This window comes from Aedes albopictus, chromosome 2 (genome assembly GCF_035046485.1).
Source record: "Aedes albopictus strain Foshan chromosome 2, AalbF5, whole genome shotgun sequence".
Classification (NCBI taxonomy): Eukaryota; Metazoa; Arthropoda; class Insecta; order Diptera; family Culicidae; genus Aedes; species Aedes albopictus.
In genome coordinates, this window is record NC_085137.1 from 376,189,986 (window position 1) to 376,213,520 (window position 23,535).

General features: G+C 38.7%; 1 protein-coding gene across 3 annotated transcripts in view; it reads right to left on the reverse strand.

Moving 5' to 3' along the window:
• LOC109425701 (uncharacterized) overlaps window positions 1-23,535 on the reverse strand; it is a 499,193-nt gene that overhangs the window by 70,107 nt on the left and 405,551 nt on the right. For 2 of the 3 annotated variants that reach the window (XM_062852999.1, XM_029878772.2), the window contains exon 5: window positions 16,669-16,853. In XM_062852999.1, the coding sequence (XP_062708983.1) occupies window positions 16,669-16,853 (185 nt within the window). Of the gene's footprint in view, window positions 1-3,907; window positions 4,139-4,215; window positions 4,429-4,505; window positions 4,702-16,668; window positions 16,854-23,535 lie in introns of all 3 variants that reach the window. The other variant, XM_062853000.1, reaches the window with a different exon arrangement.

Consider the following 23,535-nt stretch of genomic DNA (forward strand, 5'->3'; position numbering starts at 1 on the left):
ATTTTCTTCCGACGCCAAACTTGACCCACAAATCTTCCCAATTATCGATAAAAGCACCTTCTGAAGTGTTGTAATTGGGTTTTCTCTTTCACATCCTCTGCTTTCGCTGCTACCAAGCCATCGCATTATTGAAATCCTAACAACATTTCTTAGCCGTTTCTATCTTTCATAGCTTCCGTTTTCATCTTTTGTATCCATCCTGAGGGAAGTACAATTCCTCCCAAGCAACACACATGTCATATAAGAGTTACGGCAGCACAAGTTTTGGTTGTATAGAAGTTTTTTTACGTTATTCTAACATAATGGTAAAATTAATGTTAACGTCTTCCCATGCTCCTCACAGGAGCCACCATAAAATTTACACCAGAAAATCTTCCACGAAAATCATCAAAATGTTATGCAGCATTTTGTCCAAAAAAATCTCACAGAATGAGTTCAGAAATTCTTTCGGGTATTTCTGTACAAGCATTAATGACTCCAGGGTGTCCTGCATATATTTATGCTGAAGCGCCTATAGTAGATCGTTCTGATATTTCTATAGAAGGCCCTTCTAGTACAGCTACAGGAGTTCCTTCAATAATTTCTTCTGAAATTTCTGTAGAAGTCCATCATACGGAAATTTTCCCAGGAGTTTTTGTAATATTGTCTCAGAATAAAAAAAAAACAGAGGAATTTTTTTATTGGAAATTGTTTTAGCAATGCTTCTAAGAGTTTCTATTGAGACTCTTTCTTGGAGGTTCTTCGGAAATTTATCTACAAGTTTTTTTTTAGCATTTCTGTAGGAGTTTCTTCAGAGAATCCAGGGAAATTCTTTTCAAAATTTCATCATGTGTTTTTAATTTTTTTTTGAGAAATTTTTTTAAGGTAGTTTTGTATGAATTTTTGGAATCCCTGTATTTTTTTTTGAGAAACTCCTGACGGAATTTCTGAAAGAACTAATGGAGTAATTGTTGGAAGATTTTCTGGAGAATTTCCTGCAGGATAGAATTATTACTGGAAACTCAGGTAGAATTCTCGAAAGAATTCATAAAGTATTTATGAAACAACTCATGAAAAAGTTTCTACGGCAACTCCTTGTTGAACTCCTTAAGACATTTCTAAACAAATACTGGATAGAAACTTTTTGCGGAATTCAAGAATGGATAGATAAAACTCCCAACGAAAATTTTGGATGAATATTCTGAGAAGTTTCTAATGAACTTATTGGGAAAATTCTAGAACAATTTCTAAAGGAACCGCTGGTGGATATATGTACATGAGAAACTCACGTAAACGTTCTAAAGTTCCTATAAAAAAGCTGTACGGAATCGCGCCACTTGGGCGGTGGCTTCTATATTCGTCTGTTTTCCACTATAACTCAGTCAAATTTGAACCAATTGACACAACTTTTGGAATGTGGTGAAATAGGTATAGTATCTACCTCTGTACAACATTTCAAGTCAATTGGTTCAAAATTGACTTAGTTATAGTGGAAAACAGACGAATATAGAAGCCACCGCCCAAGTGGCGCGATACCCTAGGTAATCTTTCAGCTTACCCTAGAGAATTTCGAACATTCATATGAACTCATGAAGAAACTCCCGCAGAAATTCCTTGAGATATTCTTTCAAGAAAATTCTTCAGGAACAGTGGCGAGACAGGGATTCATTCAGGAATTTCAGGTATTTTTTCAAGAGGTTTTGCGGTAATGTCTCTCTCTCTCTCTCTCTTCTTGGCGTAACGTCCTCATTGGGACAAAGCCTGCTTCTCAGCTTAGTGTTCTATAAGCACTTCCACAGTTATTAACTGAGAGCTTCCTCTGCCAATGACCATTTTGCATGCGTATATCGTGTGGCAGGCACGAAGATACTCTATGCCCAAGGAAGTCAAGGAAATTTCCTTTACGAAAAGATCCTGGACCGACCGGGAATCGAACCCGTCACCCTCAGCATGGTCATGCTGAATACCCGTGCGTTTACCGCCTCGGCTATATGCGGTAATGTCTCAGTATTAAAAACAAACACTAGGAGTTATTTCAAAAATCGTTCCAGGAGTTCCTCTAAGAAATACTTAGACCTCTTCCTTGGAGATGTTTTTGAACATTTCTCTATGTGTTTCTTCTGAGAATCTAAGTAAATTCATCAACAAATGGTCAGTGTTTTTCAAATTTCTTTATCTGTTATTGAATAACTTTTTTCCTTGAGAAATTTCTGAAGATAATCTTGAATGGATGTTTAGAAAAATTCTCTATTTTTTTATTAAAAAAAAAAATGAAAAAGTTTCTACAGCAACTCCTCTGCCTCTGGAGTTGGTCTTCTGATGTAGTAACTTCTAGTTTAACTTCTTAAGAAATTTGTAAATGAAATACTAGAAAGCATTTGTGCAGAAACTTCATACTGATTTTCAGAATTTATAAAACTCCCTAAGAATCACTACAATTTCTTGAGGTTTGTGCTAACGTAAGAACCTCGACAATACACATAAGATGCGACGCAAGACAGGACACAACACTTATAGTTCTTTCAACAAATTAAAAGGATTTAAATTTACCTTTTAAGTCGACCGGTTTCGGGCTCGACGTTGCCCATCGACAGGACGATGTCCGCTAATACAATCGTACTGCGTTTAACAACAACTTCGACGAGTACTGTGCGCAGTACGATTGTATTAGTGGACGTCGTCCTGTCAATGGGCAACGTCGAGCCCGAAACCGGTCGACTTAAAAGGTAAATTTAAATCCTTTTAATATGTTGTAAGAACTGTAATTGTTGTGTCCTGTCTCGCGTCGCATCTTATGTGTATTCCTTAAGAATATTTTGGGTGAACATCTTGAGGAGTTCCTACTGACATCATTGGGAAAATACTAGAACAATTTCTGAAAAAAAAAAAAACTTCTGGTGGAAATCCCTGAGAAGTTCAAGTAAACCTTTTGAAATTTTGTATAACATTTGTAGGGAATATTTCAAAAGTTGCCCTAGAGAATTTGGAGCATTCGGAGAAGTTCATGAAGAAACTCCGGTAGAGAAGCCCGGAGCAACTCTTTGAGAAGCTTCTAAAGAAACTACTCAAGGAACACTACGAGAAGTTCTTGGAGACACTTCTTGGGAAAATTCTTGAAGAGTCCCGGGAAGAACTTCAGGGCTGTCTGAAGAAGCTTCTTGAAGACAAAACTGAAAAACTACGTGAAATTTTTGAACTTTTTGAGGTTTTTCTTATAGCAGAATCATGTAAGAAATTGATTGATACATCTTTGATGTTTTTTAAAGAATTTTGGGGAAATATTGGAAGGAATCCAGGTGAAATCTGACGAGAAACTCTGTGAAGATTTATTGGAGAAATTTCGAGAGGAACTCCAGAAGAAATCCTGGAAAAATGTATCGATTCGAAAAAAAAACAGTTCTGAGAACCTCTAAGAGAAATCACGGAACGAGCTCCAAGGAAAGTTCCGGAAAACTACCTGGAAGAGCAGCTTCAGAAATCTCACAAAAAATCCCGGGAGAAACTGTCGAAAAGTCATCCTGGAAAACCAATAACAGAAATTCCTGAAGAATTTTGGAAAAATGTAGGATTGGAAAAATGTAGGATTCTCCGGAAAGAATCCAACAAGAAACACTGGAAGCATATTGCACTGATCCCATGAAAAGCTCGTGCAAAAACCCTGTGAGGAATTTCGGGAGACATTTTCAAAATTCCAGGAAGAACTGCGAGGGAAATTACTGGAAAAATTCCGTGAGAAACTACGAAAGCTGTAGATATCTTAACAGGAATCCAGGATGGTATTCAAGGAAGACTCTTATATTTGAGAAATCTTCAGAGGAATTTCGTAGCGAATTCAGGTTCCAAGCCCGACCAAATCGCTCAAGGAATTCCTAAGCCTTTGAAGAGTCCTTGAGATCACCCAAAAACCCAAAACCCAACAGCAACTTACCAGGATTGTCGGCACGGAAACGCAGCACCACGTAGCCATTGTTGGGCACCGCGATGGTGTCCTTCAGCGGCGGCAGGTTGTACTGTCGGTGCAGCAGCCCACGGCGATCAAGGTCGAGCGCGTGCTTCAGATTGATCTTCTTCACGTTGGAGTCGGGCGAACGTCCAATACCGATCACGTTGTACGCGTAACCGTGCAGATGGAACGGATGGCTCAGATTCGGTTGTTGGACTGAGGAATGGTAAAGAAACATAGCATTAGTTCATCGAACTTCAGCTCATTGCGTGGTTGTTGACAACACTACTCACCTTCATCTACCAGGACGACCTCCACGATCGCATTCAGTGGGATGTCGACTTTGTGGGTACACATGCAGTTGGCACCGCAATCCGCTGGCCGGTTGTCACCATTGCAGAACTGTTCCGGGTTGATATCGTCATACTGCGACAGCAGCGGAGCCGGAGCAGACAGGTACGAAATTTCGTCAATCAACGAGATTACGTGGTCTCCGGTGGGGGCAACTGAAAGCGTATAAGGAATTCATTACAGACACAGCCGTTCGATGGTCTTTAACTACAAAGTGCGGAGTCATTCATACCAAGGAACCGGTTGTAGGTGTTCGGCTGGAAAAGTTCCTCCGGTCGGTAGAGATAGAATCGGAATGGCAGGAAGATCTTAACGTCGGGTTTCTCCTGCAGCAGAGCACGGTCGATATCCTTGGCGTTTTTCAGCTGACTTACACAGATGGCGTCATCGCGTTGGACGTTACACTGGGCGTCCAGTGGGTTCAGGACCTAGTTTTGGTTTTATTTTGACCGTTTCGGTTTTACGCATGGGATTAAGGTTCAAATGGGGAAGGGGTACGCGTTTTTTGTTGGAACGGACCAAAAAGAAAAATTGATTTAGCTACATTCAATGTTTTGTTAATTGGATGAGAAGCCTGATGCGATGTTTTAAAATTAGTCGTTGTCTAGTTTTTAGTCAGTTTTTGTAGCCATTGCTATCCAGCTACATTTTTTGAGCACAATACATGACAAAATGTGCAAAAAGTCGGAAAACAAAAAAAAAAACTAACGAAATTTCTGACAAACCTCCTAAATCGAATCGATTTTTCACCTAGAGCAAATTATTGTTCCTTTCCTCAAATTATCTACCGACGCCAAACTTGACCCATAAATCTTCCCAATTATCGGTAAAAGCACCCTCTGAAGTGTTGTAATTGGGTTTTCTTCAGGGGTTTCCCTTTCACGCCCTTTGTTTCCGCTGCTACCAAACCATCACATTATTGAAATCCTAATTACATTCCGTTCTGTGTCCCTATCTTTCATAGCTTCCGGTTTTTTCATTGTACTTTCATCCTATCCTGAGGGAAGTACAATCCCTTCCAGTAAAAACAAAGAATAGACAAAAACTCATTTCCACCCCTTTTCTACCGCTGTGGCGCGCCACCGCAAACGATTATCATCAGCCGATAAGTGGCACAATTAATTGCCTGAGCACCACATCTTCCCATGTTCCTCACGGGAGCCACCTTTCGGAAAAAGAGTTTTCCCGCGAGGTTCACTCCCCGGTTTTCGCTTTCTGCTACAAAATCAACACGGCGCAACACTGTCTGCTGTTATGTGTATTTTTTGGCTGTTTTTCCTCGAAGGGGAGCTGGCGCAGAACTGTTTTGCATTTCTATTCGGTACAGCATTTCCTATTGTTCTCTCTTTCTGTGGATTTGGCTTGGTACATGATTGCGAAGACAAATTTATTGGACCGGATCCTTTCAGTTTCTTTGTTTCCTGGTTTGAGCTTCAGTGGCTGGCCTACATCATACGACGTGGTAGTGGTTCTCAATGTGGTGTTACGGTTTACTTGACCTCAACTAGTAAATAAAGATATACAAATATCAAAACTGATCGCCCAGCCAATAGACGATCGCATATAATTTCGAATAGGATGCCAAAGTGGCGGCAATATGCGTACACTTCTCACGTGAATAAATGGAAGTACGTACGCAAATGGCCCCACATTAGCATCCTATTCTACATCATATGCGACTTCGTTTTAGCTGGGCGTCGTTTATGTTGTGTTCCATAGAAAAAAAACACTTGAAAACAGACAGTATTGAGCACATTTTTTTTTTTTCAAAAATACTGAACACGTTCATTTTATTTTGTTATTTTGAAGAACGTCTCCGAATGTTTTTTTAAATAATCATAATTTTTGGCAGATTGAATTTTATTGAATTATTGATTTTTTCCCGTTCATTTGAGATATTTTAAAAATATTTAAATAAAAATAGTTTGTTTTTGATTATTTTTTATGCATTGTCGGTTGCTCTGAATCAGAGCCTCTGATAACACCTCCGATATTTTCAGAGTTTATTGAAATTATACTTATACTGTTACATAAGATCGTTAAATAGTGAACATAATATACATAATAAGGAGGAATTCAGACCGACGATTGGTAAGTTTAGCGCCCACCAGCAAACGAACGAAAACGGCCTACGACTCATTGATTTCGCCGCCTCCAAAAATATGGCCATACGTAGCACCTTTTTCCAACACAGCCTCCCTTATCGTTACACCTGGAGATCACCACAGCAGACGGAATCTCAAATCGACCACGTTCTGATTGACGGACGGCACTTCTCCGACATTATCGACGTCAGGACCTATCGTGGCGCCAACATCGACTCCGACCACTATCTGGTGATGGTCAAACTGCGCCCAAAACTCTCCGTCATCAACAATGCACGGTACCGGCGACCGCCACGGTACAACCTAGAGCGACTGAAGCAACCGGATGTCGCCTCAGAATACGCGCAGAATCTCGAGGCCGCGTTACCAGACGAGGGCAAGCTCGATGAGGCCCCTCTAGAGGACTGCTGGAGTACAGTGAAAGCAGCCATCAACGACGCAGCCGAGAGCACCATCGGGTACGTGGAACGGAATCGACGGAACGAATGGTTCGACGAAGAGTGCAGAACGGTTTTGGAGGAGAAGAACGCAGCGAGGGCGGTAATGCTGCAGCAAGGGACTCGACAGAACGTGGAACGTTACAAACAGAAGCGGAAACAGCAGACCCGCCTCTTTCGGGAGAAAAAGCGCCGCCTGGAAGAAGCGGAGTGTGAAGAAATGGAACTGCTGTGCCGTTCCCAAGAAACACGGAAGTTCTATCAGAAGCTCAACGCATCCCGCAACGGCTTCGTGCCGCGAGCCGAAATATGCAGGGATAAAGACGAAGGCCTCTTGACGGACGGACGTGAGGTGATCGAAAGGTGGAAGCAGCACTTCGATCAGCACCTGAACGGCGTGGAGAACGTAGGCACGGGAGCCCACGGCAACGGAGGAAACGACGACGCCAGTGCAGCGGAGGACGGAAATGAACCAACTCCCACGCTGAGGGAAGTTAAGGATGCCGTTCACCAGCTCAAAACCAACAAAGCAGCTGGTAAGGATGGTATCGCAGCTGAACTCATCAAGATGGGCCCAGAAAGGTTGGCCACCTGTCTGCATCGGCTGATAGTCAGGATCTGGGAAACCGAACAGCTACCGGAGGAGTGGAAGGAAGGGGTAATCTGCCCCATTCACAAGAAAGGCGACCATTTGGAATGTGAGAACTTCAGGGCGATCACTATTTTGAATGCTGCCTACAAAGTGCAATCCCAGATCATCTTCCGTCGTCTGTCACCTAAAACAAATGAGTTCGTGGGAAGTTATCAAGCCGGCTTCATCGACGGCCGGTCGACAACGGACCAGATCTTTACCGTACGGCAAATCCTCCAGAAATGCCGTGAATACCAGGTCCCAACGCACCACCTGTTCATCGACTTCAAAGCGGCATACGATAGTATCGACCGCGCAGAGCTATGGAGAATCATGGACGAAAACGGCTTTCCTGGGAAGCTGACTAGACTGGTTAAAGACTGCGTAAGGGTTTCGGGTGAACTATCCAGTTCATTCGTATCTCGCCGGGGACTGCGACAAGGTGACGGACTCTCATGTCTACTCTTCAACATCGCGCTGGAAGGTGTGATGCGACGAGCCAGGCTCAACAGCCGGGGAACGATTTTCACAAAATCCGGTCAATTTGTGTGCTTTGCGGACGACATGGACATTATCGCTAGAACATTTGGAACGGTGGCAGAACTGTACACCCGCCTGAAACGCGAAGCAGCAAAGGTCGGACTGGTGGTGAATGCCTCAAAAACAAAGTACATGCTGGTAGGCGGAACCGAACACGACCGGATCCGTCTGGGTAGTAATGTTACGATAGACGGGGATACTTTCGAGGTGGTGGAGGAATTTGTCTACCTCGGATCCTAACTGACGGCTGACAACAACGTGAGCCGTGAAATTCGGAGGCGCATCATCAGCGGAAGTCGGGCCTACTACGGGCTCCAGAAGAAACTGCGGTCGAAAAAGATTCACCCACGCACCAAATGCACCATGTACAAAACGCTAATAAGACCGGTGATCCTCTACGGGCACGAGATATGGACCATGCTCTAGGAGGACCTACAAGCACTCGGAGTTTTCGAGCGACGCGTGCTAAGAACGATCTTCGGCGGTGTGCAGGAGAACGGTGTGTGGCGGAGAAGGATGAACCACGAGCTCGCTGCACTTTACGGCGAACCCAGCATCCAGAAGGTGGCCAAAGCCGGAAGGATACGGTGGGCAGGGCATGTTGCAAGAATGCCGGACAACAACCCTGCAAAGCTGGTGTTTGCAACGGATCCGGTTGGCACAAGAAGGCGTGGAGCGCAGAGAGCACGATGGGCGGACCAGGTGGAGCGTGACTTGGCGAGCATTGGGCGCGACCGAGGATGGAGAGCGGCAGCCACAAACCGAGTATTGTGGCGTACTATTGTTGATTATGTCTTGTCTTAATGATGTTGAACAAATAAATGTATGTAATATACATAATTGTTTCAAATGGTTAAGAATTAGTCTAAGGTAAAATTCAAAAATATAAAGAAATTGAAAAAGGTTATTGAAACTGTTCAGGATGCTCTATCTTGAAGCTGGGTTGGACTTTTTATTTCGATTCTTCTTGGAAATCTTCACAATATAGTCAAATTTTTAAGGTAAAAGTCTAAAAAATATGGATTCTTGTTAGCAGTTAGGGTTCATTCACAAATATCATAACGCCGAAAATGGCCTTCTCTGACACCCACCCACCCCTGCGTTACAATGTTTGTATGGGGAGAATTTTTTTTCGTTCGAGCTGTAACACTATGATGGACACCCACCCACCCCCTTCAGCGTTATGACATTTGTGAACAAGCCCTTATGTACACATTGCATATCATTCAACACCGATTTTTTAAATTCTTATAAAAACCCCCAACGTTTCCAAGGTTATAATATTCCGTTCCTTGCTATAACTGCCTCGTCAATAAATTGAAAAATGCGCAATTTGAAAGTTCTAATTTTTAACCTTATGTATATTTTATTTCCGTAAACGTAATTTAGAGGAGCGTGAAAAAAAGAGGTTTCTCAAAATGGCCATTTTACATTTTAAAGAATTGCGCAGAAATGTAATAGAAATTTTTCTTAAACAAAATAATTAGCTAAAAATAATAAAGCATTTAATGTTAAGTATATTAAAATCTGGTAAAACTAAAAATTCTAATTTTTAATCAGCTAACTTAGACAAAAAAAGCGCCAAAAATATAAAACAATGTTGAGTTTTGTAAATGTTTTTTACGATAGAAATAGGTCAGTTAAAGATATGGGTAAAAAGTGGTGTACACCACAATTTGCGGCAACAGATCTAAACACTGTTTGCAATGGCTCACCCGAAAAGAAAAAAAAATAAGACGTATTAATCTGTCCAAAACACGAATTTTCAATGTTAAATTAAATTTTTGTTTAACCCTCCTAAGGTTTTTCGTACGTTCAGCGTGTCTGTCTGGGTCATATTGACCCCAACATCCTACAAGGGTGATTATTCATTTTATGTACCGAATTGTTGTTTAAATTGGCAGTGAAAAGAACTGCCTGTAAGGGCCAGCTGAATGTTTTGGACTTGGTCAAACACAAAGAAAGTCATTGCGCCCTAATGTTTTTCTTTTTTTTTAATTCGAAAAAAAAACATAAATCTAATAGTTTGCATGATTTTAGAAAAAAATATTTGTAAGAGTGTCCTTTAAATAAAGGGTGAGTCGATAATTATTGTGCCATTTTTAAGCTAACGTAACTTTTTTCCTACTTCACCAAAATCAACCAAATTTTGCACAGTTTCTCCTTATAGTCTATTGTTTACATATAATGAATTGGGCAATTATCAGTGTGATTCCGGTCGATATAGAATAAATTTAGTTAACAGTTCTAAAAAAGATGTTGTACAATCACATGCTAATATCAAAAATCATGGTATCACGCCTTTGAACAATTAATAGTTATACATCATCGGATCATCTTAATGTTCGTCAATAGGTTTCAGGAACGGTTGTCAGTGAAACATAAGCTTGGAGCTGGGTGAAAACCAGGCACGATGCGCTTAAACAAACCAAACAGTCTTAATCGTTTGTTTCAAGTGGAGCCTGAAAATGTCCACATGGAGGGCGTTAATTGTAAATGTCGTAAATGTCACTAAAACGCATCCTAAATTTGAACCTATACCAAAAAGTTGAAAAATATACATATACTTAACTACTGTAAAAATTTGGTTTCATTTCGTTAACTGTAGACAATTTGCGAATCGGTTGAAGCTAGGGTGGCACAATAATTAACGACTCAATCTTTATCTATTTAATGAAAATTTAAGTGAAAGTCACATACAGGTGCCACCTCTAAGGATCCATTGCTGCACTACCAGATTTTCTCAGACTTTACTATCACTTCACATTGGAAAAAAAAACCTAAAAAAAATACTTCACTTCATTTTAGCTCTTAATATTGAAGATGTTTATAACTCGCAGAAAAATAGGCCTATCTGTCCGAAGTTGCTAGGATAAGCAAATTCCTATTAACTATTATAGAATTTTGTTTGTCCTTACAAGTTTTTCCGTTTTAAAGTTAAGTGGTGTATTTTTAAAATTTTTCAACCAATGACTCAAGTATTTGGGCTTACTGGCCTATACTCTAGCTTGGCTTACTGGCTGAGCAGAGCTGAAGAAGTTGGCCCTAGGTATCAATAACTTTGGTTCAAGCCCATTTTTTCTTTTTTTTGTGGATTTTTTTCGATTTCTTACTCAACGTTGATGATTTGAAATTGATTTTGTCCTATTCTTGAGCAAAGTTACTCACCAATGTTCCGATTAGGATGAACTTATTACAGTAACTTTCTTACAGCTTATATATACTTTAATTTACGTTGAGAAAGACTTTTCGTTTGAAAAAAAAAGAAAATAAAAACACTTGCAAGAGTTTCAAGTTGTAGTAAATTTTAAACTTTTGAACAACGTCAAACTTGGTTTTTATTTATAACTGAAAATTGTTCTACAAACATTTTTGAAGCTCTATTCCAGTAAGCTTCTACCACATATTTTGTTTGGGAGCGTGAAACGTTATTCAATTTATTTTTTTCCAACACTGTCTTGGAATTTACATGCATATCTTCGCTTCATAAAAGAACTAAGTTTATTTGTGTTTAATTTTTTAATCAAGTTTCTGTCACCAGGTGGTCAAGTTTGATCATAAAATCAATCTGTAAATGATATAGCTTCCAATATCTGCCAACACGTTTGTAGCATGTCTTGAAAGTTGACCATAATTGCTATTGGAATGTATAAAAGAATGACTACAAATTATGTATATATTTTAAAATGTTACGATAACGTTCGGAAATACACACCAAAATTATTGTAAATTTCACTAGAGCAATTTGAATGATCCCAGCAGAACGTAAGAAACATTTTACTTCAGCATCTTCTCGGAATATAAATAAAATATAAATAAATAAAAATATATTTTTTTGAATCATCAACAAAATTTATGGAGATATGGCGTAATAGCATAACAATAATTATATTTTTTTTTATTTTTTGAAAATTCTAATTTGCTTGCATGAATATGTACTACAAAGAACCAATTATTTAACCCTCTAATACCCAACCCCGCCTTTAGACGGGGTATAGTTTGAGAATTTTTGTAATTTTTGTTTCGTGGACAATAATTTTTTTTATATTTTTGGGTGATATTTAGGACTGTTTTGTATATCTTAGAATGGTTTTTGGTGTCTTCTAAAGCGTATTTACATTTTTCAAAAATCATTGAAAAAATGATGTTTAAGTCACCTTTAAGAAATCATTGATTATTTTGTATTGAATCGCTAAAATTAACATATTTTAGATTTTTCCCAAATCATTCTATCATAGTAGAATAGTTTGAGGGAGTCGAATACACTCTAAAATTACTTTCCTTAAAATTACGCGAAAAATAAAATTTTCATTGAAAAAATTTTAAAATAAAAATATTTCAACAATAATCCTAAAATCTCAAAATGTTTTCGTCTCAAAAAATCGGTATCCCAAAGAGGCTTCAAGGAAAAATATAAAAGTGTGTGGATGTTCAAAAATAAAAATTAGAAAAATCAAAAACCGAAAATCACAAAATCGAGAATTAAAAAGAATCATCTTCCAAAACATGTTTAAATCGATTTTAGATGACGAAAAATGATATTTAGATCAAAATCAAAAATTTGGATATTAGAGGGTTAATCAGTTTACAAATGTGGAATCGTCAATATGTATTGTTTCAATGTAAGTTACAATTTTTAGCAATGTAGAGCTCGATAAATGCTGCATTTCATCCAAATTTCACACTACCACAATTACACTTTTAGAATGGATGCAGTAAAATAGAGAACATTTTTCAGAAAAAAACTGATAATACCTACTATTGTGTGGCTTATTTTTCAAAAGTTGTTAAAAACTGGAACTCGTTCCCCCTTATTTTTTTACTTAACATTTATTTTAGGCTCATGCGCCAACAGGCATAACGGAGCCGAATTCAACTAAAACTTTTTGTTCTCCCTAAGATTAGCTTGTTTTTTTTTTCATTTCTTTTTATAGAGGTTCTCAAGAGCAGATCTAACTCAGTACGCCCGATTATCTCTTTAACTGAAAGTCTGTAAATAAGTTAACTGGTTCAGCAATTCTATTGTCAAAAACTACTGATACCTGTTGTTACTGATTAACAGGTTACATTGATTACACAGTGTACCAAGTTCAAGATGTTGTTGATTCTTAGTAAAAAGATAAAAAAATACTGAAGTTACGAAAAGTACTTCAAGCTGCAATATCAGAAACCAAGTGCATATACTCTTCTAGCTTCGCATCACAATAGAAAAAAAAAACCTCCAAGTATGGCCCAAAAATTTTTAACTTTAGAACGCCACCTCTAAACATCTCAAAGTTTAATTTTTTAATGATACAAGGATACATTCACTTTAAGTATCATAGCTTTCTCAGTTTTCAACCGATTTTCATTCTTTTTGTATGTACACTCCCGTTCAAAAGCTTGGGGTCACCCCCTCAAAAACATGTCATTTTTTTATGTAAAAATAATTAAAATTGAACTATAGATGACGAAGATATCACCAAATCAATTTTCCATGTTTTACGAAAGTGACCCCTACTTCGGCTTCCCAAACTAACATAGTCTTAAGGCAGTAATAAATTGTAAAATGTAAAACCATTGTAAAAACAAAAGATTTCGGCTCAGTTATGCCCATGTGGCGCCCGAGCCTTCCAAATAAACGAACAAGTAAAAAAAAAAAAGAAAGTGACCCCAAACTTTTGGCCGATACATCATATTGAGGGGTGACCCCAAACTTTTGGTCGATGACATCACGAATTAATTTACTTAATAACTTTTTTTTTCTAGATTTTTTAGCTAAGTTCTGTAAAAAGCAGTTGAAAGCTAATAGAAAATGGGTCATATTACCGCTCTCATCTTAAAATTTGGTCGACCCAACTTCCAGCGACACTGCCGTAAGTTTATATTCATTTTTTAGAAAATTTGGCAACTTTAGGTTAAGTTTACATACAAAATTTTTTGAAAAAGTTTATTTTAAATCATGTTCAAAGTTTCTTTGACTTATTATCTTTTTAATGAAACCTAGGGTTTTGAAATCGGACGTAAATTGGCGGAGATATGGGCCTAAAAAAATGACATGTTTTTGAGGGGGTGATCCCAAACTTTTGAATGGGAGTGTATCTCCTTAAAATTGTTGTTTGAACAAATTTGTAAAAAAATAAATTTAAAAAAAAATCATACAAAATACGAGTTTTTACAGATTTGTTTTATTTTTCTTGTTCTTACTCAAAATTTAATCTTTTCAACTGCTTAACCAATTCCGAATCTTTTAGCATGCTTCTGCGGATACTGCTGTCCTGAACAAATTATTCGCTTAAGTATTCATTTTCATGATGATTTTATCCAAAAACTGTCAAATTCAAATTTTGGAAGATTTTGAGGAAGTTTTTATTCAAAATCAGATACTTTCAACAAATAGAAGTTTCATGCTTCTAAATTTTTATTTGGAGTAAACTTGCTATTTTGAGACCAAAACTCTCCATTAAAACTTTCCAAAAATAGTTGAAATTCCCATTTTAGTTGTAAAATACGCAGTTTTGAACGTTTTTTTTTTAAATTTAATATTTATGTATGTTGAAACATTTTTTAAAGATAAAGTTTATTAACAAGATTTTTAGGCAACATCAATACATATCTGCAGAAGCATGCTAAAAAATGCAATTGGTCAAGCTGTTAAAAAAAATATCGGGCCCTAAAGTTAAAATTTTGAGAAAAAAATTATAAAAGAAATCTTACAAAATCACACTATTTGTGATTTTGGAATACAAGAAATATTATACAAGTCTAAATATCAATTTTAAAGGAATTCATGTAAATATTTAAAGCCAGTTGAGAAAGCTATAACGCTTCAAGTTTTTATTTTTATTATTCGAAACTCGTATGCGCCACATTTAAATCTCAATAGCTTTGGCTCAAGTTCAGAGGTTTCTATTTTTTTGTGATTTGAATCTAAAATAGCATACAAATTCCAGGATTTTAATGGACACCTGTATTTTACTTTTTGCAAAGATGTATAAGCCACTTTATGTACAAATCTGTGAAGTCTCGTATTAATAATTAAAAAAAAAATCCTATGTGTAGTAAGAAAATCTTGAATTTGCTCAAAGTTTAAAAATTAAAAAATTGTAATAGTACTGAGACTTGTGATCTAGTGCTGAAATGAATGCTTATTCATTTTTTGAAAAACTTTCCTGCTTGTTAGTAAGAGGAATTGACTTAGGCTAAATAAATTTAAGTTAAACTTTTTCTCTCTTCCCTTCAAATTTTCAAGCAATATTTTGAAATTTGATAGGGAAGTTGTAAAAATATTTACTATAATCTTGAGTCTGCTTTTGAATTCTTCATCAAATCCTCAAACAGCAGTGCTCAAGATGGTTTTTAATTCCCAATAACCCCGCAAGTTTATCCTCTTTTTCTTTCATACAGGGGATAGACAAAATGATCGGGACATGCAAAAATTTCACTTTTCAGAAAATGTTCAACAACTTTTCCAAAAATGCATAAAATATTCCCAAATTTTCACTGTAATCAACTAGTTGTGTATCAGTGGTCCAAATTTGGAAAAGATCGGGCTATTCTCCATGAAGTTATAAATATTCTTGAAAAAGGTATAATTATTCGATAGCCAACTCTGAGCTGTTATATCTCCGGATTCAATGAACCGAATGCAATCAAATTTTAACCATTTATGACTTATATAATGAGTTATGAAATACCTTTGACTTAACTTAAAATTCTTAGCACGGAAAAATTAGTACTTTACAATTAGTACTTATTTTATGCTTCAAACACTCTCGAGGCGCAAACACGTTGAGAACCACTGTCCGGCGTAGGTCACGATTTATCTTCTGTCCTTTGCCCGTACCCTAAACAAATAGGTTTTCCTGAGTTCTTTTTTCCTATCATTTTTTTTCCTTTCTTGAAGCTTCGATCCCTGGCGCGGATGTGGAGATGAGTGTGGCGGAGTAGGTAGGTACGTGCGCTTGCGGTTTTCGAAGGACAATTTCCGGACTTGTTGAAAGCTTCTCCTACCACTACCTTGTACCAAGTAGCAGTGCGGTTCCCGAATAGGCGTGTGCCGGTGGTGGACGGTGGTGGGGGTGACTATTTGGATATACAATTTGTACAACGGATGGCGAATTTGTGGATTTGTCCCGTTTCATCACCGATTTTATGGGACCGGAGCGATTGAGGGGATTTTGGGGGTTCCGTGTGGGTGGATTTGGTTGGTACTTTTTTTTTTACAATTTTGGTGTACGATAGCGGAAAACAAATCGGTAAAACTAGCTTACAGCAGAGATTGGAGGGCACTTGGCAGAAATTGAGTGGAAAATATGTACACTTGAAAGTAAATCATTGCGGATATCAGGATTGAAAGGGAAGGTAATTTATATACATTTGTTTGCAGAAGAATAGAACTCAGACGAAATTTTTCACACTTTGAGTATAGGTGGGTGGAAACAATATGCACAAAAATCACAACCGTGTGGATAGCAGCACAGAGCTTTGCGTTGATTTGCATAGGAAAAAGAAAGTCGTGAGGTGTAGTAAAACTTTGTACAGGATATTGTCACAGTATTTACAAATGAGCTGGTGTGGATGGTTCGCGATATAACGATGATGATGATGATGACGATGTGGGATAACGATTGGTGCTCGATGAAGATGGCTTTGAAAGGTGCGTAGCGAAACGAATGTCGCCGCAACGACGGTACTACTTACCACTCCCTGGGGCAAACCGACGTCGTAGGTTGGTGGTGGCGAGGCGGGCTGGTATGGACCACGGGCATATCGGAGGATGGCCAACTGCTGGGCACGTTTGATACCGCACTCGCCGAGACCACGGAGCTGGATCCAGTAGGCACCCACTGGCTGGTCGGCACTGATGACAAAGTCGTAACGTTCGCCTGGATTGGAAGAAAGAAGGTAATGATAATTAGATAAATTTTATTGGTAATAAAGAATACATTTAGTAAACTTTGTGCCGGAATTTTAGGTAAATATATCTGAAAGATTTGAAATGTTTTAAAGTATTACATGTATTACAAATACTTCCAATATAGTCTAGAGTTTTAGGTTCAATAAATACAATAAATACGTTAAAAAAATAGAAAATTAAGATTTTGAAGCGGACTTGGTGTAATGGTTGATGCCCATGACTATTACTACGAGGACCTGGGATCAAATCCCACTAATGGCATACTCACAAAATTTGAGATCTTCCTACGGTTAGGCGTGGGTCCCGAAGTGAACTAGAGATTTTTAAGCTGGTGTGCTTCGTTCCAGACAGTGATGAAGTAATGCTAGATGAATTCGAACAGGTGAGCTCGTTTCATGCTATTTTATTTTTAATTTTCAATATGAGTTGCCTCAAAGCGCTTATGTTTCATTTACATCATTTAATTTAAAGAGGTTTGTTCACCAGATATGTATAACTCAAGTTTTAGCTACTCATATTCATCTGGTTTCTGGTTTCACATACTGAACTTAAAGGCAGGTCCAGTATTTCCAAGACGTGGCTCATTCTAGCTGTTCATCCTCAATAGCCATCGATGTTTCCAATATTGTGAAAAAGATGTTGGGGAGAAAAGCAATCAGTGTTGTCCGCCCCGCCCACACACATACTCACAGTTTGCCCTGCGGCAATTAAAAGTTCTGTTTTGAAAGGTTCCATTTAGAGCTTTGCGTGCTTCTAATTAGACGAAACGCTCTCTATCGGTGCACTATTTTTTTTTTTCGTTAGGCTGTATGCAGCCTATGCATACGGTTATCGTGATCGCCCAGGGCACAACAGCGACGACCAGCACCTAGGTCCTAAACGTGCGCCGTCCACCAAGCCGTAGTGCTGCTCCACAATAATGGAAACAAGTGTTAATCGAAAACTACAAATTTGCACTTGTACAATTTTTAATTTACCGCCCAACAGCAGCAGCAGCAGCAGTAGTAGCGTGGTAGCATGTCAGGCTCTCTATACAACAACGTGTTGCGGTGGAAACAAAAAGCTTCTTGCATGTTCGTGAAATAGAACCCGAGGCTACAGCTAGATACCACATAGGGCACAGTGGTTGACGGTATGACAATATTCTTTTTTATTTTTTTTTGGAAGCGAATGTATGAGCTGACTAATTTTTAATGAAGATCAAAATACCCTAAACGTAATTATGAATGAGTATAAAAATGGCACAAGTTAAAAAAAAAAAAAAAAAATGATATTTTTCAAAATAAGGGATTTTTTTTTAAATCTCTCATTACTACAAAGAGTGACTTCATTTACCAATTCGATCCTGTTAATGCATTCTGAACCACCTTCCCCTTCTGGTGCTATGTCGCTTGTTCCAGGATTCGATGGGTGGTGTCGGCACGCTTTTCATTAAAAACCCGGCCGTTTGATTGGCCGCCCCCTCCCTACCTGTGTACTTTTGTGATGGAAAATTCCATCTGCGCCGATTGATTAGAATGACGTATTCTGTTCAGTGCACCTCACAATACACAGGGAGGGGATGTTTTGTTCCAAGATTCATATGTACATTCCGCATACCGGTGTATCGGTGTATTGTTTGAGATTGATTCGCGGTTGGTAAACAGGCGTTTTTTATATGCCGCCTTGGGCGACTGATGGAATTATGCTCACTGTTTGACAGCTTGTAATTTGAAAATGACCCTGGAATGGTAGCTACATGAAATTCTGCAGTTGAATGGTTTGTTAATGGATGTGAGACGGAGTCAAGTGCTTTGATAATTAGTTTAAGTTGCCTGGGAAATGCTATATTTTACTATTAAGAATTAACATATTACCATTTAGGAGCAACATCATTTGTGCAATTCCAATTAACTTCTTAAAAAAACGGTGGAATCTCTGGATGAATTCCTGGAGAAATCTCTGGAGGCATTCTTGGAGGAATCCCTTGAGAAATTTCTAGATGATTCTAGTAGATATCTCTGGAGCAGTACCTGGTGAAATTCCTGGAGGAGTTCTCGGAGGAATCCAATTCGTGGAGGAGTGCCAGGCTTGGAAAAAAGTCTTAAGGAATTGCTGGAGGAATCCTTGAAGGAATTCCTACAGAAAGCCCTGGAGATGTCCCAACAATTCCTGGAAGAAACTCTGGAAGAATCCCCGGAGAAATCCCTGGAGTAATTCTTGGAAGAATCTCTAAAGGAGTTTCTGGAGGAATTCGTGGGGTATGTCTGAAGGAGTTCCATAAAAAAGCATGGAGAAATTCCTGGAGGAATACCGGGAGGAATTTCATTTCTGGAGCAATCTCTGAAAAAAAATCCTGGAGAAATTCGTGGCAGTGCCGGATTTAAGCTTCGGGGGGCCCGGGGCAAACCGTATAAAGTGGGCCCCCAAAAACAAGATTTTTAATATGTAAACCGTACATTAACGCTTTCTATTCAATGTTGTTTATTATTCGTTTTTTTGTGCTGATTTTTGCGGTTTAGAAAGAACCTGTCACTCAACTGTTTTGTTCATTCGAATGATGAATTTTTCATTCTTCTATGATAAAATATTAAAAACTTTCAATTGAAATTCTCCAAAATATCGACCGATTATTTAAATAAATGAAAAAAATGTTACGAACATGCATTCTAATATTTGTGCTAAAATGTCAAGATTTCGCATACAGGTTTACAGCGTACATGTACGCAATTCTACGAGTGAACAAAGTTAGGATTTCTAGGGGCAACTGTAGCAATAAAACTGTAAAAACATTTTTCTGAGATGTTTTTAAAAACAAGGTTTTCAAATCTGCCCCAAATTTCTTGAACATCTCCAGGAATCGTTATCTACTCTTTCCAATGATAACATCTGTGCTCGACGAACTGATGCAGATGGGTATTAAGCGTTATTTGATAGAGACGCTTTTTTTGTTGTAATGTTAAGTCCTAAAACAGTTTTTTCTATTGAATTCAACAAGAACTTCATATGGTTTTATAGAAACTCGCGTATAATGAAATTAAAAAAAATACTTCATTTTACCTGATTATTAAATACTGTTATACCTATCTAGATATGAAATTGCTGCAACCAAGCATTAAAACCGATCCCTTAAAATAGTCATTCTGGGAAATACACATCAATTCTACAGTTGATTTGCTTAGAAATTAAAATAATGTTTTTTTTTAACTTAATCGAAAGAGCAACATATTTTGGCACCAAACAAATTTGAAACTGTAAAGATATCAAAAATTATAAAACCTTTTTATTTTCAAGTGAACATTCAGATATGAAATAATCTGGATACCCTTAATGAACTCAGTTATAACTACTCTAGTTCTGATGAAGAAAATATATAGTGCTTCAGGATTCTTGGGGGCCCCCCTGATCGGGGGGCCCGGGGCACTTGCCCCCATTGCCCCCCCCCTTAAACCCGGGCCTGATTCGTGGAAGAATTTTTGAAAGAATCCCTGAAGGGTTTCTGGAGAAATTGCTGGAGGACTTGTAGAAATGTCTGAAGTAATTTCTGAATCAATTCCTGGATGAATTCCTGGAGGAAAGCCTAGAGGATTTCCTGGAGGAATCTCTAAAAAATCTCTTTTAGATTTCCTGGAGTAATCTCTAGAGGTATTCCTGGAGGAACCTTTAGATGAATCCCTAGAGTAACCTCTAGAGGAATTCCTGAAAGAATCCCTGCAGAAATTCCAGGAGGAATCCCTGTATTCTTAAATGCATCAATGCAAGAATTCCCAGAGAAAATCCTGGAAGAACTGCTGCAGGAACCCCTGGAGAAATTTCTGAAGGAATCACTGGAGGAATCCCAGAAAGAATTTTGGAGGGAATCCCAGGAGGAGTTGCTGAAGAAATCCCAGAAAGTACTGAAGAAATCGCATAAAGAATTCTTGGAAACATCCTGAAGAAATCCTTAGAAGAGTTCCTGAAGAAACTCCTAGAGGAATCCCGGAAGCAATCCCAAGAGGAATTTCTTTGGGAATTCCTAAACATTTCCTGGAGGAAGTCCTGGATTAATTCCGGGAAGAGCCCCTGAAAGAATTCCCGGAAGAATTCATAAAGGAATCTCAGGAAGAGTTCTTGGGGAAATCCTGAAATTCCTGGGGGAATTTTAAAAATTATACCTGCAATTATTTCTACAACATTCAAAGAAGGAATTCCCGGGTTGGAGGAATTTCATGAAGAAACCCCTTGAGGAATCCCGGAAGCAATCCCATGAGGAATTTCTTAGGAAATCTACACACTTTAGGCTATATTTTATTGTCAATTTCTTGATTTTGCTTTGGCTGACCAAGCCATGTGGGAAATTACACTGTTGAAAATGCTTTGACATCCATGTGCACAACAGAACATGTGCTCGATGAACAAATTGAGATTTGAAATTATGAAAAGAAATCCACGTACTCCGGTGAGACTCGAACTCACGACTCCCAATTCGCTAGACGGGCGCTTCTATTCCTTCAAGCTACGGAGTCACTCGACTATCTCCGTCGCCAGCAGGCCTAGAACTGAACTCGATTCCACAATCGCACATGGTTATCTTCTTTTCACAATCCAAACCCCCTTCGGATGGGATTAGATGAACATCTAACACATTGTCTGTTGTGCACATGTATGTCAAAGCGGGAGAGGAAGTTATTTTTAATTGTCGAGAGCTTCGGGCACTGCCTTCCAATCACTTATTGGTATGGCAATTAGTGTGCAGTCGGACTCTCGACGGGTCGGTCCTCGGCCGACCGAATACGGTAAGGGTGACCGTAGCACCTTACAAATGTCAATTTCTTGATTTTGCTTTGGCTGACCAAGCCATGTGGGAAATTACACTGTTGAAAATGCTTTGACATCCATGTGCACAACAGAACATGTGCTCGATGAACAAATTGAGATTTGAAATTATGAAAAGAAATCCACGTACTCCGGTGAGACTCGAACTCACGACTCCCAATTCGCTAGACGGGCGCTTCTATTCCTTCAAGCTACGGAGTCACTCGACTATCTCCGTCGCCAGCAGACCTAGAACTGAACTCGATTCCACAATCGCACATGGTTATCTTCTTTTCACAATCCAAACCCCCTTCGGATGGGATTAGATGAACATCTAACACAGATTGGAAGGCAGTGCCCGAAGCTCTCGACAATTAAAAATAACTTCCTCTCCCGCTTTGACATACATGTGCACAACAGACAATGTGTTAGATGTTCATCTAATCCCATCCGAAGGGGGTTTGGATTGTGAAAAGAAGATAACCATGTGCGATTGTGGAATCGAGTTCAGTTCTAGGCCTGCTGGCGACGGAGATAGTCGAGTGACTCCGTAGCTTGAAGGAATAGAAGCGCCCGTCTAGCGAATTGGGAGTCGTGAGTTCGAGTCTCACCGGAGTACGTGGATTTCTTTTCATAATTTCAAATCTCAATTTGTTCATCGAGCACATGTTCTGTTGTGCACATGGATGTCAAAGCATTTTCAACAGTGTAATTTCCCACATGGCTTGGTCAGCCAAAGCAAAATCAAGAAATTGACATTTGTAAGGTGCTACGGTCACCCTTACCGTATTCGGTCGGCCGAGGACCGACCCGTCGAGAGTCCGACTGCACACTAATTGCCATACCAATAAGTGATTGGAAGGCAGTGCCCGAAGCTCTCGACAATTAAAAATAACTTCCTCTCCCGCTTTGACATACATGTGCACAACAGACAATGTGTTAGATGTTCATCTAATCCCATCCGAAGGGGGTTTGGATTGTGAAAAGAAGATAACCATGTGCGATTGTGGAATCGAGTTCAGTTCTAGGCCTGCTGGCGACGGAGATAGTCGAGTGACTCCGTAGCTTGAAGGAATAGAAGCGCCCGTCTAGCGAATTGGGAGTCGTGAGTTCGAGTCTCACCGGAGTACGTGGATTTCTTTTCATAATTTCAAATCTCAATTTGTTCATCGAGCACATGTTCTGTTGTGCACATGGATGTCAAAGCATTTTCAACAGTGTATATTTTATTATCAGTGGTTACAAGATTCATGTAAAATTTGTAATGTAGTAATTAGAATTGCCAATGCTATATCACATTCAAATATCAACCACATTACAGAGATCGCCCTCCAGTCATATCAAAATTTTGCGCAGTAATTTTAGACGCAAATAAAGATTTAAAAGAATGTTCGGGGCTGATGCGCTTAAATTTTAATTTTTCCATACAACGATGACCCATGCTACTGTAAATTTACGTCTCATGAATCTAAAATGGTGCGATTTGATGAGATCGCTTTAGTTTTTTTTTAGGTTTTTGGATCTCTTACACATATCCATCGCTTGCATTGATTTAGTTCACTTTCGTATTTCCGCTGAAGCACCAACACTGCTTCTGCAACACCGGTAGCCTCTTATGTAGTCTCAGTCTATTTTGAATTGCTTACGAGACCCCCGGAAATGATTCCGGAACACTACCGGTATATTTAAATGTGGTCTAAGTTTATGAAAACTGTTAATCAGGTTACCCGGAACTAAAAACACTACCGGGAGCTAGACCGGGAGTAACTTCTATTTTCTTCCATGCAACAGGTTACTGACAAAAAAGCGATTTGATGTACCGCTAGCATGGGTTTGATTCACTTTTATATATGTCTACTCCCAGTGGGACACCCTTA